The following is a 16,063-nucleotide window of genomic DNA, read 5'->3' on the forward strand; positions in this document are numbered from 1 at the left end:
GGGGGCAACACTGAGGGTTGCGATCCGTTGCTGGACACGGAAAAAGACAAAAGACAAAAAAAAAAAAAAAAAAAAAAAGTGAAGATGAGTAGCAGGAGGAACCAAAAATCAGTTATAAGGAAAACCAAAAAGTTCCGTGAAAGTCAGGAAAGGAAGGACAACAAAGAGTGTATATAATAAGCAAGTCTATGTATTTTACCTCCTATAAAGAGGCTACATTTATACTTATACTATATTTAGTGTTAAGTGCTAAAATTTCAGAACTTGCTTGTCCTGACTACATCAATCATTCTGCTGAATCATTCTAGCATTAACATATACACAGAAAGAAGCTTAATTCGATTTACATACTATTTTAAAATAAACAGAATTAGGATCCTAAATGTGGGGAAGCAGGGAGAAGGAAAAGTGGTGGACTAATGGGTACAAAATTATGCTATCTACCCTTAGTGAATCATTGTGCAGTATATGCATGTATTGAAATATCACAGTGTACTCCACAAATATGTGCAAGCAAATGTTAAACTATTTTTAATAAAATAATAATAAAATGTTGAAACACACATACACATTAAAAAAAAATCATAAACGTGTCCACAATTATAAAGAAAGTAAACCTAACCTTGGTAAAAAGTTTAACTGGATCATATCCAGTTGATTTAGCCCATTCCTTAGTGGAAATACGTTTAATGTCACCATCTTCATTAGATGCTCTGGCTCTAGCTTCGGCTTCTGTTGGTTCCCCTGTAAAACAAACATATTATTTCCAACTGTAATAAATATAGAACTGAGCTCTTACTAACCTCTGGGGGAAAAAAGTCATCCATGGAAGTCATGTGCATGTGACACATGCTGAATTTGAAGAGAAAGGAAAATAACATGCTTATCAGCATCTTTTCTACCTCAGTTTCTGAAGGCTTCATGTATGTTCAAAGAATAAACCCCTAGCTCTATTTACTAGATGTATGAAATTTCTCTGTTATCTTGATTTCCTCACCAGTAAAATGGGACTATCCTTTTTGTCAAACATGGCTTTAAAAATGATGTAACACATGTATGTTAAGCACACAAACAGCAAATATTTTTTTTTCTCTTAAGCTACCAATATTAGGGGCTGGCCCGTGGCTCACTCGGGAGAATGTGGTGCTGACAACACCAAGTCAAGGGTTAAGATCCCCTTACCAGTCATCTTTAAAAAAAAAAGCTACTAATATTAAATTAGTAAAATAAAGGTAGGAGTCACTGATAAGAAAACATATGCCAAATAGTGTACTTACAGGCAGCTTCAGGGTCAGCTCTGTCAGGAGATACTTCTTGATCAGCATCTTCTTCCCCAAACAACTGGCTATAATTTAAGAGTAGTAAATATTTATGTACAACAAAGCACTCTCAACAGATGGGCTTTATTTCTCCTACTTTCCTCACAAACACCTAACTTACAATATACAAAATGTTCAGCAGGGATAAAGAGTGAACAACTGATAAATTACACTTTATAAACCTAAAAGCATCAAAGTATTCTGTTTAGATAACTTGCATCTTAATTTCAATCACAATGCAAGCAAGGCTGAATTTTAGAAGACCTATATCTATCTTCATGCTCTCCAACTAGCATGGCTTTGCACGTTGCAATGTTAAAATCTCTGAACAAGAAACACATGAGTGTCTTTTATGTTCCAACCTAGATAACATTCTAACGCCAAGAAAATGTCTGTGAACTACATCTGCGGCTAGCTGTTCAACAAACATTATTATACAACTGACGTGCAGGGTCCTGTGCTAGGTGCAGGAAATTCAGCAGTAAACAAGAGATTACTTTTTCTTTCATCGTAGTATGTATTTTTACTACTGAACAGAATCTTAAGAAACAATATAAAAGTATTAAACTGAAATTCTCTTTTATCAATCAAGTTATCCAAAAAAATTTTTGATAACCCTTACAGATATAAAACTTACCAACCTTTTCTCAAGCATAACGACTTAAAGTTACTTTAAAAGGAATCCCTTTTGGGGCCGGCCCGGTGGCGCACTCGGTAGAGTGCGGCGCTTGGGAGCGCGGCTGCGCTCCCGACGAGGGTTCGGATCCCATATAGAGACCGGTCCGCTCACTGGTTGAGCGCGGTGCGGGCGCGACACCGAGGGTTGCGATCCCATTGCTGGTCACGGTACGGGTGTGACACCGAGGGTTGCGATCCCGTTACCGGTCACGAAAAAAAAAAGGAATCCCTTTTACAATAAAACCCTCCCCAAAATCTATAATCTCAAAACTCCTGATACACTATACAATAAAATGCCCATTTGGTTGTACCAATTTACACTTCCAACAAAATGGTGTATAAGAGTTCCTATTGATTCACTTCCTCTCTAGACTTAATGCTCTCCTACTAGTGAGTATAAAATAGTATTTCATTGTGGACTTATATTTGGGTTTCCCTTTAACTGAAAAATGCTTGTTCATATTAGTTTTGTCAGGTTATCTTCTTATTGATTGCAGAAATGTATTTTGGATTACAATCTTTAGCTGATCATATGTCACAAACATTTTCTCCTACATCGTGGCTTATTGTTTACACATCATTTAATGTTTTTTTTTTTTTTTTGCTTTTTGTCTTTTTTAGTGACCGACAACGGATCGCAACCCTCAGTGTCGCGCCCGTACCGGACTGGGACCGGCAACGGGATCGCAACCCTCGGTGTTGCGCCCACACCTCGCTCAGCCAGTGAGCGGCCGGTCTGTATGTGGGATCCGAACCCTCGGCGGGAGTGCCGCCACGCTCCCAAGCGGCGCACTGTAGCAGTGCGCCACCGGGCCGGCCCTCATTTAATGTTTTTTGATGACAGGATATGTTTAATGAATTTAAATGTATCACTTTTCTTTTACTGTTAGCACTTACTGCATATAAGAATCTGTTCCCTAAACTCAAGGACAAAAATTTCATCATACATTATAAGAGCTTAAAGTTTTGCCTGTCACATCTAAATCCTTAATCCACCTGGACTTAAATTTAATATACTGTTTAAAGTAGGAAATGAAAATTTTTTCCATATTGATAACCAATTCCCTACCTTTTATTTAATCCCTTTTATCTGGGATCTATTATGTGACCTTGGTCATGAGATGTGTATTCTGTCCCAATGGTCTGTTTATCTGTCCCTGCATCAACAACACACTAAATTATTTTTAGTTTATGTTAAATCTTAACATCTGTTAGAGCAACTAACCACAACTCATTCTTCTCCAGGAGTGTTGTGTCTCTTCTTGGGTCCTATTCCTCCATATTCATTTTAGAATCAGGTGAATAAGTTCCAATAAAACCACTGATGAGATTTTAATTGGAATTACATTGAATCTCTAGCTCAATTGTGTCTCTTCTTGGGTCCTATTCCTCCATATTCATTTTAGAATCAGGTGAACAAGTTCCAATAAAACCACTGATGAGATTTTAATTGGAATTACATTGAATCTCTAGCTCAATTTGGAGACAAATGACATACTAACAGTATTGGGACTTCCAATCCACACACACACACTCTATCCTTTTATTTATTACTTCTTTTTATGTTCTGATAGTCATTAATTTTCTACATTGGTCTTATACATCTTAAGATTTATTCTCAGGTACTTTTTGATGTGTTTGTATTTAGTTATCTCTTATAGTTAGTTATATAATTCTATAGTTACCTATACTTAACTACATTTTCTAACTACCTGATGTTATATATAGAAATGCCATTGGTTGTTTTATACTGATCTTTTAGTCAACCATGTTGCTAAAATGTCATTATTTCTACTAATTTGTCTGTATATTCTTTACAGTTTTCTATGTAGGTAACCATGTGTGTGCAAATGACAACAGTTTTGTTTCTTCCTTTCCGAATTCTCGAGCCAAATTTTCTTTTTCTTGTCTTATTGTGTTGGCTAAGAATATCCAATATAACACCAAACACAAGCAGCAATAATGTGTATCCTTATCTTGTCCCTCATTTCAAAGTGGATGCTTTAAAATTTTTAGCATCCAAAATAATGCCAGCATTATATAATTCATACACTTATGGATGGTAAATGGTGGGAGCAAATTTTCTGACCACTGAAATGGACTTTACACATAAGCAAGGGGAGGAAGCAAGTGGAAAAAAGCTAGAATGATCCATGTGGTAATTGATTAGAGTTGGAGACACTGAACATGAACTTATGCTTAGCTTAATATGGATGTCTAGATACAGAAATATTTATATACATATGCACAAGTTAATATAAACATTTGTTTGTTTCTCTGTCAGCTAGAGGGCCTAAAACAACACCCTAGAAGAATGTGTAAGCACCCAGATCTTGATTGCTAAAACCATTCTTCAATAAAAGGAACTGGGGCACCTTGGCAAAATGGCTTATTCTAAGACCAGGGCAGGAATTACACAAAGCGTGCCTGGAACACCTTGTACTGCCAGAAAAAAGGACGCACACGCCAAAGAGCACAGAGCAGATTGAAAGAGCTCCTAATGGCCAAAGCTAAAACAATTTGAGTAACAAAGTAGTATTGGATTACAACTCAAAGCATAAAATATATTCAATACCAACGAGTCCACATTGACATAAATGATTCAATAAATAATGAATAAATGGGGGAGAAGAAACAAATCTTCCAGGCAGAAAAACTCCAAATAATTTATGTAGCTACTCTGCCCTCAAGGAGGTAGGACATAACTCTCCACTCCTTAGGAGTGGGCTGCACACAGTTACTTCCTTCTAAAGTGTATAGTACAGCATGGAAGGGGGAAGAAAAAAAAGTACCAGTATAGTGGAAAACCTGACAAACCCTCCCTCATTCAGGTGATCAAAGCCAACATCAGCAGTCATATATCATGGTGATAGCATTATCCTTGATAGGATGTGATGAAAATGGCACTTTACCTCTGTGGTATTCCCCTCAATAACCCAAAACCCCAGTTTTATCATGAGAAAAACATCAGCCAAATTCTAATAGAGAGGCCTCCTACAAAATACCTGACCAATGCTCCCCAAACTGTCAAGGACATCAAAAAAAGGAAAGTCTAAGAAACTTTCACAGCCAAGAGGAGTCTAAAGAGACATGACAATTGTAATGTGGTATCCTGGTTGTGATCATGGAAAAGAATGAACACTGAGTAAAAACTAAGTAAAACTAAATATACTGTGGACTTTATTAATAATATTTCAACCATTAGTTCATTAATTGTTATATATGTATCATACTAATATAAAATGTTAATAGTAGGGGAAAGTGGGTACGGAGGTACATGGGATCTGTGTCCTATCTTCTCAATTTTCTATAAATCTAAAACTGTTGTAAAAAAGTAAAGTCTATTTAAAAAAGAAAAAAAAATGTTTACCAAATAAATAAAGCTTAAAGTGCTTTTTTTTGTAAAAATCTGTCAGGTTCACTTATGATGTATACTTTTCTGAGTACATATATATTATATCTTAATCAAAAATTAAAGACAATGTTTGCTGTAGGTTTTTACAAAATACCCTTTCTCAGGTTGAGAAAGTTCTTGTCTCCTTCTATTTTACTAAGCTTTGCCATGAAAGGATGCTTGTTAAATTTTACCAAATGTTTTTTTCTATATCTAGGAAGATTATGATTATATAGTTTCTCTTTAATTTCTTAATGAAGTGAAGGACATCTACAGATTTTCTACCGTTAAACTATGCTTACATTCCTGAATAAATACAACTTGGTTATGGTATACTCTTTGTTTTATATGGCTAAATTCATATGCTAATATTTTGTATAGAATTTATGAGTGAGACTGAAATTTTCCTTTTCTTATACCATAATGGCCTTGGACTGATTTTGGTTATCAAAGGCATGCTAGCCCCATAATATGAACTAAGTAGTATTCCGTTTTCTTATTTCTTTGGGAATTTGCCTAAGATGAGAATACTACATTCCTCGCAAGTGTAGTGAAATTCATCTGCAGAATCACATAGATTTAGTCCATTATTCAGAAGAATTTAAATTAGTGATTACATGTCTCTACGGTATAGTATCATATTCAGGCTATTTCTTTTTGAGTCAGGTTTGTAAGTTTTCTGAAAATAAATTTACCCAGATCTTCAAATTTCTCAATGTACTGGCATGGTCTTTTATTATTATTATTATTATTATTACTATTATTATTATTATCATCATCATCCTTCTCCCCCTTATTATCAATCTAATCTGTGCTATCATAGATTATGTTCCCCATTTAGTTGTTATTCATCCCTCCTCTCCGATTTTGTTTCTTTCTTTTTTCCTTCTTTCCTATTTTGTAATCAAACTTGCCAGTTTTTTTCCTGCTCTTATTTCAATTATAGTCATGCATTGCTTAACAATAGGGTATGTTCTGAGAAACACATCATTAGGCAATTTTGTTGTTTTCTGAACATTATAGTGTACTTACACAAACCTAGATGGAATAGCTTACTACATACCTAGGCTACATGTACAGCCTACTGCTCTTAGGCTACAAACCTATATAGCATGCTACTTTACTGAATACTGTAGGCAACTGTAACACAACAGTAAGTATTTGTGTATCTAAACATAGAAAAGGCACAGTAAAAATACAGTATAAAAGATTAAAAAATGGAGCTTGCAGGACTGGAAGACGTTCTGGTTGAGTCTGTGAGTGGTGAATGAATGTGAAGGCATAGGACATTACTGCACACTACCAAAGACTTTATAAACACTATATGCTTAGGATACACTAAATTTATAAAAAAAACTAATTGCACTACGACACAATTACTCACCGTGTGATAGTAATTTTTCAACTCCATTTTAAACTGTTTTTTTGGTGGGGGTTAGGATACTTTATTTTTATTATTCATTCCCTCCCCGCCCTCTATTATCATCTTATGGGACCACTGTCGTATATACGGTCCATCATTGACCAAAACGTTGTGGTGCATGACTATATATTCTTCTTTCTCATTTTCAAAAATATGTTTCTGTGGTTCATTTTCTAATTTAAGTGGGATTCTTACCTCATTAATATTCAGCTGTTTTTCATGTATGCAAATCTATAACTTTTCGCCCAACTACTACATTCAATGCATCCTATAATTTTCAAAAACAGTATTTTCACTATAATTACAAAGTATTTTTAACTTCCAATATGACTTTTTTTAACCAATGGGTTATGTTTTCATATTTCCAAATATATAGATTTGTATTCATTTAGTTACATGCCTATCTCCAATATCAGACTAAGTAGCATGTACTGAATGTTGGCTGAATTTAATATAACCTAAGAAATATCACAAGAAAGCTACTAAAGTGTCCCTTCACTATTTTGAAACATAAGTACAAACTCTCTAAGATATTTAAATAAAAATGACCCCATTTTTCATAATCACTACTGAAATTATGCTCAGAAATATATACACTCTTACTTGAACAAATACTTTGCCCAAACGATGCAATGAATAGGTTCTGAAGGTGTGTTACGAATTGTACAGCCAGGAAAAGTTCTCTGGGTTGGCTTAGGATGACATTCATAACACTCGGTCACACCCTACAAAGTCGGGATATGAAAAAAACATTTATTCCATGATGCTGGTTTCTCAGCATTATAAGGTAACATAATCATAAACACTTCATTCATCTATATTACATCTGGGTTTTATATTGTCAAGGAAATTTTAAAATATTAGTGACTCCAAAAATCCTTATTTTACAGATATAGAAACACAAAAGCTAATTGAATCAACCACAGTCACAACTAAGGCTGAGCCAGGACTCCTCTGACTCCTGGCCCAGTAAACATTATTTATACTAAACCAAATAAAAATCACTGCACCTGAATGTCAAACATGAAAAGTTTACCTTGATCACGCTAAAGAGAAAGAAAAACTACTAGAAAGACAACCAACAGCTTTCCAACCAATTATTTCTCAAAGTTGTAAATCTGTTATTTAAATATCATTCACAGCCATATCCTTATAATCTCCTAAAACTTAAGTGAATAAAAGTAGTTATTAATTTCAAAAGATATCTAAATATATGGAAAAATCCTAGGTATTACTGAACCAAACATGCTTCATTTTGTTGATATATATTTAAGTTCAAAGTTACACTGTAAAAAATCCATGCCCTGGAAGAAGTCTATGGCACCTGAGACAATTTTTTAAAACCATCAAATGAATTATCTTTCTTCATCTCAGCAGTTTTCAACCTCAGTCTTAATACACACTGATGTCTCAGGATCACAGTCATTAAGTATATAAAAAGCAATGTCTTTAAAGAAACAAAACCCATTGTTTTAATATAAATTGCAGGAGATTCAGGGTTTTTTCCCATAATACCATTTCTTGTGCCCTCAGCCTTCCAATATGCTTTCTTGGCAGCAAGCACAGAGAGAAGCCATCCCTTCTGTCAGGGTGCAAGAAAGAGAAACACTGCCTTGATCTGTCAACAGATACTGAGGGCCTCCATTTATTCAACTATATTTAACACACATTGACAGTCTTTGCAGAATGATGTTTAACAGTTAAAACAAATGAAGGAGAGCCACAATTTTTAACATGGATAAACTGTTAAAAAATATCAAACAAAACCAGCAGAATTATTTTCTTTTCTCTCTTTTTTAAGGCCACTCAAGTGCAGTAGTGAAAAGGGGGAAAGAGCAGACAAAGAGTTTGATCTGTAACTGACTGTGAACAATCAATTGAGATAACTCACTACCTTAGGACCAGCCAAAACCAGCAAATTTGAAGTACATTATAATTCCCTTTTCATAATCTCAAAATCTGCAAAAACAATTCTTCAAATATATCTATAATGTTTAATTTCTTAAAAGAACTAGAAGAAAAAAGATCAAAACAGCAAATGAATCACAATGTTGAGACTTTTTAAACTGAATTAGGGGTACACAGATGTTTGCTGCTACTCTCTAGTTTTATCTAAATGTTTGAAGTATTTCACAAATACACCCAAAAAGTTTTCAAACTTCTCTTCAGATAATAAATCCAGACTCCTTCACATGAAGTGTAACTTTTATATTTTTATGATTTTTTGTGTGTGTTGGCTGACTGGTACGGGTATCTGAACCCTTGACCAACAAGGGTTAACAACACCGTTAACTATGGTTAACAACACTGTGCTCTACCCGAGACAACTGGCCAGCCCAGAATGTAATTTTTAGAAGTCTGGCTTACCATATATATACTAAGGCAGTACATGTAGTCTCACAGCTACGAAAAATTTTTAAAAACAAGTTTATTATGCTTACCAGTCTAAGGATTTTAATGCACAAGTTAAATGAAACAAAAGTGGCACAGAGCTAAAAGATTTCTTTGCCCATAGTCTTTTTGGGTACCTTTATAACATCCTAAGTTTTATATGGGCATGAAAATCCTTATGTCTTGAATACTGACCCGCTCATATTATACAAATCCAAAGTTTATTTCTCTGGGACCCTAAAGTCCCAAATAAATATTTGGAAAGTAAAATGAAACAAATCTTTTCTTTACCTTTTTGATAGTAGTTACTTGTCCTAGATAACCGGCAGTTCCACTCTCAATAAGAGGGACGTCAGCTGCCAAACACATCCTATTGACATGGTTTCGGGCAGCTGAAAGAAAAATACTACTTAGCAAGAATTTTTGGAAAAACAAATTAGTTTCTTCAATCAGGATGACACTTACCCAAACTATTTTACTGTTTTTGTGTACAATTTTCTTGTGACTATAGCCAGGGTAATAAAACTGTTAATCACAGACATTTAAGAGACATTAACTTAGCAAAATTTCAAACATAAGGAATCTATATCACAAACTTACTCCAGGAAAAGCATTCTCTGAAATGAATAATTTTTAAATTCCAAAGCGCCATGTTTCTCTTCTACTGTTGTACCTTAGCCAAAACATTGTTTCAATGTGTTCCTTAACTTGCTACTATACTAATATAATTATCAAGCAATATATGGAAGTAAGTGAAGAATATGGAATATCAACTTGGAACTATTAAGGCAGTTTAAGGATAGGAAAAAAAGATGAATCGGGTTAAAAGAGTCATTCTGATTCTTTCTCATATTTTTTCTTTTGGTATTTCTGGCCCAAAATTGTTACAAACTCACTACATTTAGAAGTAATTACAAGCAAGGAATATTATTGAAGTTTTTTCACCTTCACATTCCAGACACACAGATTTGTCAATACTGACTGTCTATACAATACTTGATTACACAAAACACCATTCCCAGACTGTAAAAATCTTAAATGGATTAAAACGTGTACATTTGGCATCTTATGGCACCAGATATACCTAAAACAATTCAAAAGCCATGGCTTCTGACTTTAGCATCCTGTTGCCTCATTCCTAAAACAGCAGTTTTTCAACCTTGACTGCACTTTAGAAACATCTGTGGCACTCTGAAAAAATATAATGTTCAGCTTCATTCACAGAGTCTGGGTGAGACCTGGGCATTGATATTTCTTAGATCTTCACATACATGAAAGTATTTAATCGGTCTTGGGTGAGACCTGGGCATTGATATTTCTTAGATCTTCACATACATGAAAGTCACACTGTATTTACATGCTCTAAACAATCTGAAACAAACTCATCCACACACATCTTCCATAGTCACACTCTTTAGAGCTTTTAATGTCCCCTTTATTTACATCTTTTGGTAGGATAGCAGAACATGATACGTAAATTCCTGCCTGGAACAAACTGGTTCTAGACAAAATTGAAATCAATTGGCAAGCTTTAAATGTGATCTTCTCTTTAGGGGTTTTAAGTTCTAAGTCATAAAGAAATATTTTAATTAATACTAAATCTGTAAACAGCTTTGATATGGGGAAGGGAAAATACTGAGAAATTAAAAGTATTAAAATAATCTCACCTCGGTTATCTAAAGCATTCATAACCAATATAAACTGTCGGAAAAATTCCACATTATAGTCAGGGCTACAAAGCAAAACAAAAAAAAGTCACCAAAACAACTAGCCTTAAACATGATCTTTACAGTATAATACTGAGTCCTGGAAAGCATAATAATGTAATAACAGTGCAAAAATAACTGACATTAAGGGTATATGCCACCTAGACAGTAAGGTTCGACTTCTTCTGAACATTAGCAGATTTTAAAGAAATTATTTCCCCCAAATTCCTATATGTTTTGGCCAGCTACCTAGGGCACAAGAGCAGAATCTCAAACTGGCAGAGAGATGGCATGACTTCTCTAGTCCCACCAGGCCTTTTCTAGGCAGCAAGTGCCTGGGAAAACATAAAGAACACATTCCCAGGGTCTGCCTGGCCTCTGGCTTCACCTCACATGTACAGGATCAGGCAGGGTTCAGGCCCCTAGGGTCCCTGCTTTTAGCTGCACTGGGAAAGTAACACAGAGTAAGGGGGTTATAGGGCTATGGCAGGTTTGTAGAGCAACATCCAGAGAATAAAAAATGAGCTGGAAATACAAATGTCCTGAGAAAGTTTAAGATTTCTTCTAATTCCACTACCTCAAACAAGAACTTTTTAAAAAATTCACTTACTCGTCAGCTGGACAACTGTAGATAAAGAATAATTTAGCCCCAGAGTTCCTTTGCTCCAATACCTCCAAAATTACATATTCACTCTACTCATCTTTACTGAGATAAGTGTATTTATATACCATCAAAACTACTGCCCCACCACAATCCCCAGTGTTATATTTCAGAAGTCAGAGTCCTCATAAACAGATTATTTGGGGAGAGAAGCATTTAAATTGAAAAAAGTGACAGCTAAAATCAATCAGAATGAGAAAAACATATTTAGAAAAATCTGAATCATCACATATAAGGATGTTTCATATCTTAAAATATCTTGTTATTTAAAGCAAATATAAAGTTTCCAAGTGACTTATTTATTGCAAGTATTAAAATACCTCATTGCTTATCTAAATCATTCAAACCATATTTATAAACTGGTAGAAAGAATGCCACTTATGTGGGCACAAACTACCACATTTTAATTGCCCTAATTATTCTAGAAAAAAACATTTTAAAACAGCAGAACGACTGAGCTCACATATTTGGCTAATAAAAATACATTATACTTTAAAAGTTTAACTAAAAATTCACAGAAAACACAACTTTACAACATAATAAGGAGAGCATACTTCATGATGCTGTCATGGTAGGCTATGATATTAGCTTTCGGGTAAAACTGCAGTACACTTTCTTTGGCAACCTGGAAAAACAAACAACACTAAATTACTACAACATTTCTGTTTGTATTTGAAATCTACTTCTGGCAGACACAATACTGTTGTTTCACTTACTTACATAGCACCTTATTAATACTGAACACTAAAGAAATACAAAAAGTAACAAAATTTCAGTAAGATTAATCTACACACACATATTTGTGAAATTACAAAACAGCCCTCCTCCAAGTACCACCATATACACTCCTTCATGAATGGCAAGCTTCAGCAAAAACATAAAATTGAGTAACCAAGTGTCATTCATTTTACTGAGCATCTTCTGCATACCAGGACCCATATAAGGCACATGTGAGCAAGAGATATGAATCAAATAACCATCCAGATAAGTGTAACTACAAACTATGATAAATGACAAATGGGAAAAATAAAAGTTGTTATGAGAAGACGACGTGACCTAGTCTAAAAGACTTAGGAAAGTACCCCTGAAGAAGGGAGCCAAAATATGAAAACTGAAAAGGAGAAAACGAGCGATAGTTTGCCCAAGGGGCTGGGAGGGAAGCAATGGAAAAAGATGTTTTAAGACCCTGAATCAAGAAGGAATATTCAAGGAACTAAAGAAAGCTCAGGGTGTCTAGAGTTCCAGGGCAAGCTATTTTGTTTTAAATGAGACAAGAGAAAATTGGAGGTTCTCTTGCCCCCAAACATAGGAGTAGCCAACCTCTACAGGATTTAGGAACACAAGGCTCATCCTAAGTAAACAATCAGAAATTTAAATATGAAGGAGACACAAAAGTCACACCAACCAGGAGATTAGGTAGAGCACTTCTATTTCCTTTGTAGACCAAACAAGGAGGGTTTAGACTCTAGTCCTTCACTCAATAAATCCTTTTATTCTTCACAATCCCTCAGCTAAAAAGAGATAGCTTCACCTATTTTCTCCCCCCTACACGAGAGGTACCATTAATCTGGTATCATGCATTAAGATCCATCACAGGATCACAGAAACAGTACGAGAAATATAGTTACCTGTGCCTTCGATCTTCCAACATGTTTCTTTTGAAACAAAAACTGCCTGTTGAGGTTGCTGACATCAATAGTATCCAGATCAATCTACAAATGCATAAACCCCACATAAATCACAAATGGTCTGATATATTTGAGCAATATCACTATCCTCAGCATCCACAACCCAGAACTTTTGATATCCACTACATCCTTCGGTGAAAAGCGAAGAAAATGCTTTTCAGACCAGTCGTATCAACATTGTTAAATTGATAAAAACATAATTTAATTCATACAAAAAGATCCAAAATTTATTATCAGAGATAACCTTTTCAAAAATACTTTGAAAGGATGGTAGGGGCCGGCCCGTGGCTTACTCGGGAGTGTGTGGTGCTGATAACATCAAGGCCACAGGTTCAGATCCCATAAAGGATGGCTGGTTAGCTCACTGGGTGACCGTGGTGCTGACGACACCAAGTCAAGGGTTAAGATCCCCTTACCGGTCATCTTTAAAAAAAAAAAAAAGGATGGTACATTATTTTGTTTATTCACTCTGGCAAATATTTCAGGAAATTCCCTGGATAGCATAAAAATATATGTGAATTTACTGCAAACATATAATTTCTTTAACAATTTAATTACTCTTTCAAATCCAATATATTAAAAAAAATTTTTTTGGTAGCTGGCCAGTCCGGGGAGCCGAACCCATGACCTTGGTGTTATTAGCACTGCACTCTAATCAAGTGAGCTAACCAGCCAACATATTAAATTTTACTGTGCCCTGATATTTTTCTTAAATGTTATGTGGCAAACAGATTAAGTGAATTTTTGCTGCCTTCTTTAAGTCTTCATCCATACACAATTTCAGTTACAATTATTACCTGAGGACTGTATGACACTTCACGGTTATGAAGTGTCATGTCTTAAGTCTTATCTAATTGCTGCTTAAAGTAAATACAAAGAATGAAACATATAATGGCTAAAGTCATTTTCATTCCATTGCAATAAACTTACATTAACAGTAATCAAATGTTCTAACTGTGAAACATCCTAATGGTTTTGGTTATAATTTGTGAAAATCATCAAAATATATAACCACATAAACATTTTTTATTTGTACTTTCTCAATTTACTTATTAAACTAAATTTTAAAAGGGGCCGAAATTCACTATCTTGTGTACCTTCCTTCTTTTAAACAAGTATCAAGTTATCAGCTAATGCTTATTAAAGAAAAATGTATAAATCTTCCCCATCATTCATTTAGTAGAGCAGCGTGCCGCCTTTCCCCCCTCCATGTTTCCACTGCACCTAAAGACATTTTAAACTCATATTCAAGTTCCAAGTAACATCTCCAATCTCTAAAAAGTATTCATTATTAGAAACACTTGATTAAAAATTCCTGTGAATGTATATCAATGCAAGAGTTAAAATTCTAACATCTTTAATGAACTAAACAAGTGTACTATCTAGGGTGACAGCAGCGACGGTCACGTAGACTGTACCCAGCGGAGAGGAACGCTATCAAGAGTCCTGACACTTGCTTCCCCACTGCGTCTCACTTTCATCTGTTCAAAATAAAGTGGAGTGAAAATAACGTTTGCATCCATAGGATAGTAACGAAGATTAAATGCGTTAATGCGTGTAAACCACTCGGGACAGCGCCCGGTTCGGGACAAGTGCTCATGATATGTTGGCTGCTATTACCGCCATCCTCTGCTCTGGGTCATAATTTCTGAGTGGGGGGTGGGGAGAGGCGCCGAATTAAAGTCACAACATTCACAAGGGACTCAATCACCTCCTACGTCCCATTACAACCGGGGAACTGTTTTGAAGCGAAAAGACGTTGGGCCGCTTCCGTGCCCTCAGGGCAGCACAAATAGGCGCTGCCAAGGAGTTAGGGGGCGGTCCCGCTGCGGGACACCCCACAAGACCCGGGCCCGCGGCCTCCTCGGCGTCCGGACGGGTCTGACGTTCAAGAGCCCGCGCCGTCCCCGCCGAACTGCACCTTCTATGCGGGCAACCACGACCCTGAGCCTTTCGGCCCGCGCCCGCCCCCAACTCTGGTTCCGAGCTCCCGACCCCGACCCCCCGGCCCTCACACCACAGCCCGCCATTCAGCCAGTGCGCGCGCGCGCGCTTGGCCCTCACCAGGTCGATGTGGGAGAAGCCGGTGAGCACGAGGTTCTTAAGGAGCTCGCAGCCGATGCCGCCCGCGCCCACAACCAGCACTCGGCCCCCGGCCACGGCCTCAGCCAGCTCCCGGGAAAGCCCCCGTGATAGTGCCATGGCGGGACCACCACGAGCCACGGCGGAGGCGGAGGCGGGAGAAACGAGTCGCATCCGGAAGTGGGTGGGGGAAGGGCGGTGCAGCTTCCGCTCCTGCGCACTATGGCCGCCAGTCGGCACCCGGCGACCTGCGGAGTCTGACAGCCTTTGGGCCCTAACCTGGCTAATCGCGAACTGCCTTGCAGACTTCCTCTCTTGTCGAGACCGGTGGTGGTTTTCACGGACCTGCACTGACTCGCTGTCCGGCCTACGAAGCCTAAGGGTCGCCTTTTAACCTGGGGCTCGAAGTCCCACCCAAGACCCTTACAGGTTAGAAAACTGATAACCCATATGTAAAAAGCTCTTACAAATTAACAACAAAACAGTATCACCCAAACAAAAATGATAGGCAAAGGATGCGAAGAGGCGTTCACAAAGAAAATGGACAGTGTGATCGATAAGCCTACTAAAATGTAGCAAAAAAACATGAAAATAGTATTAAGATTAATTTCACCTTGTCAAGGGGTAGGGAAATAAGCATGCCCTTACACTCCAGGTAAGGATTCTAAAGCAAAGATTCTCTAGAGGGCAATTTGGCAATATGATTCAAAAGCCCTAAAAT

The 16,063-nt window shown here is 36.7% G+C and overlaps 1 protein-coding gene across 1 annotated transcript in view; it reads right to left on the reverse strand.

Annotated features, from left to right (window-relative positions):
- Window positions 1–15,476, reverse strand: part of UBA2 (ubiquitin-like modifier activating enzyme 2) — a 44,262-nt gene extending 28,786 nt beyond the window's left edge. Inside the window, exons 1-8 of the mRNA XM_008574703.1 lie at window positions 15,325–15,476; window positions 13,201–13,284; window positions 12,127–12,197; window positions 10,873–10,937; window positions 9,497–9,597; window positions 7,418–7,539; window positions 1,278–1,345; window positions 623–744 (exon numbers count right to left, since the gene is read on the reverse strand). Of these exons, the coding sequence (XP_008572925.1) occupies window positions 623–744; window positions 1,278–1,345; window positions 7,418–7,539; window positions 9,497–9,597; window positions 10,873–10,937; window positions 12,127–12,197; window positions 13,201–13,284; window positions 15,325–15,462 (771 nt within the window). The 5' untranslated portion in view covers window positions 15,463–15,476. The remainder of the gene's footprint in view (window positions 1–622; window positions 745–1,277; window positions 1,346–7,417; window positions 7,540–9,496; window positions 9,598–10,872; window positions 10,938–12,126; window positions 12,198–13,200; window positions 13,285–15,324) is intronic.
- Window positions 15,477–16,063: the final 587 nt, after the last annotated feature.

This window comes from Galeopterus variegatus, unplaced genomic scaffold (assembly GCF_000696425.1).
Source record: "Galeopterus variegatus unplaced genomic scaffold, G_variegatus-3.0.2 Scaffold1089, whole genome shotgun sequence".
NCBI classification, from domain to species: Eukaryota; Metazoa; Chordata; class Mammalia; order Dermoptera; family Cynocephalidae; genus Galeopterus; species Galeopterus variegatus.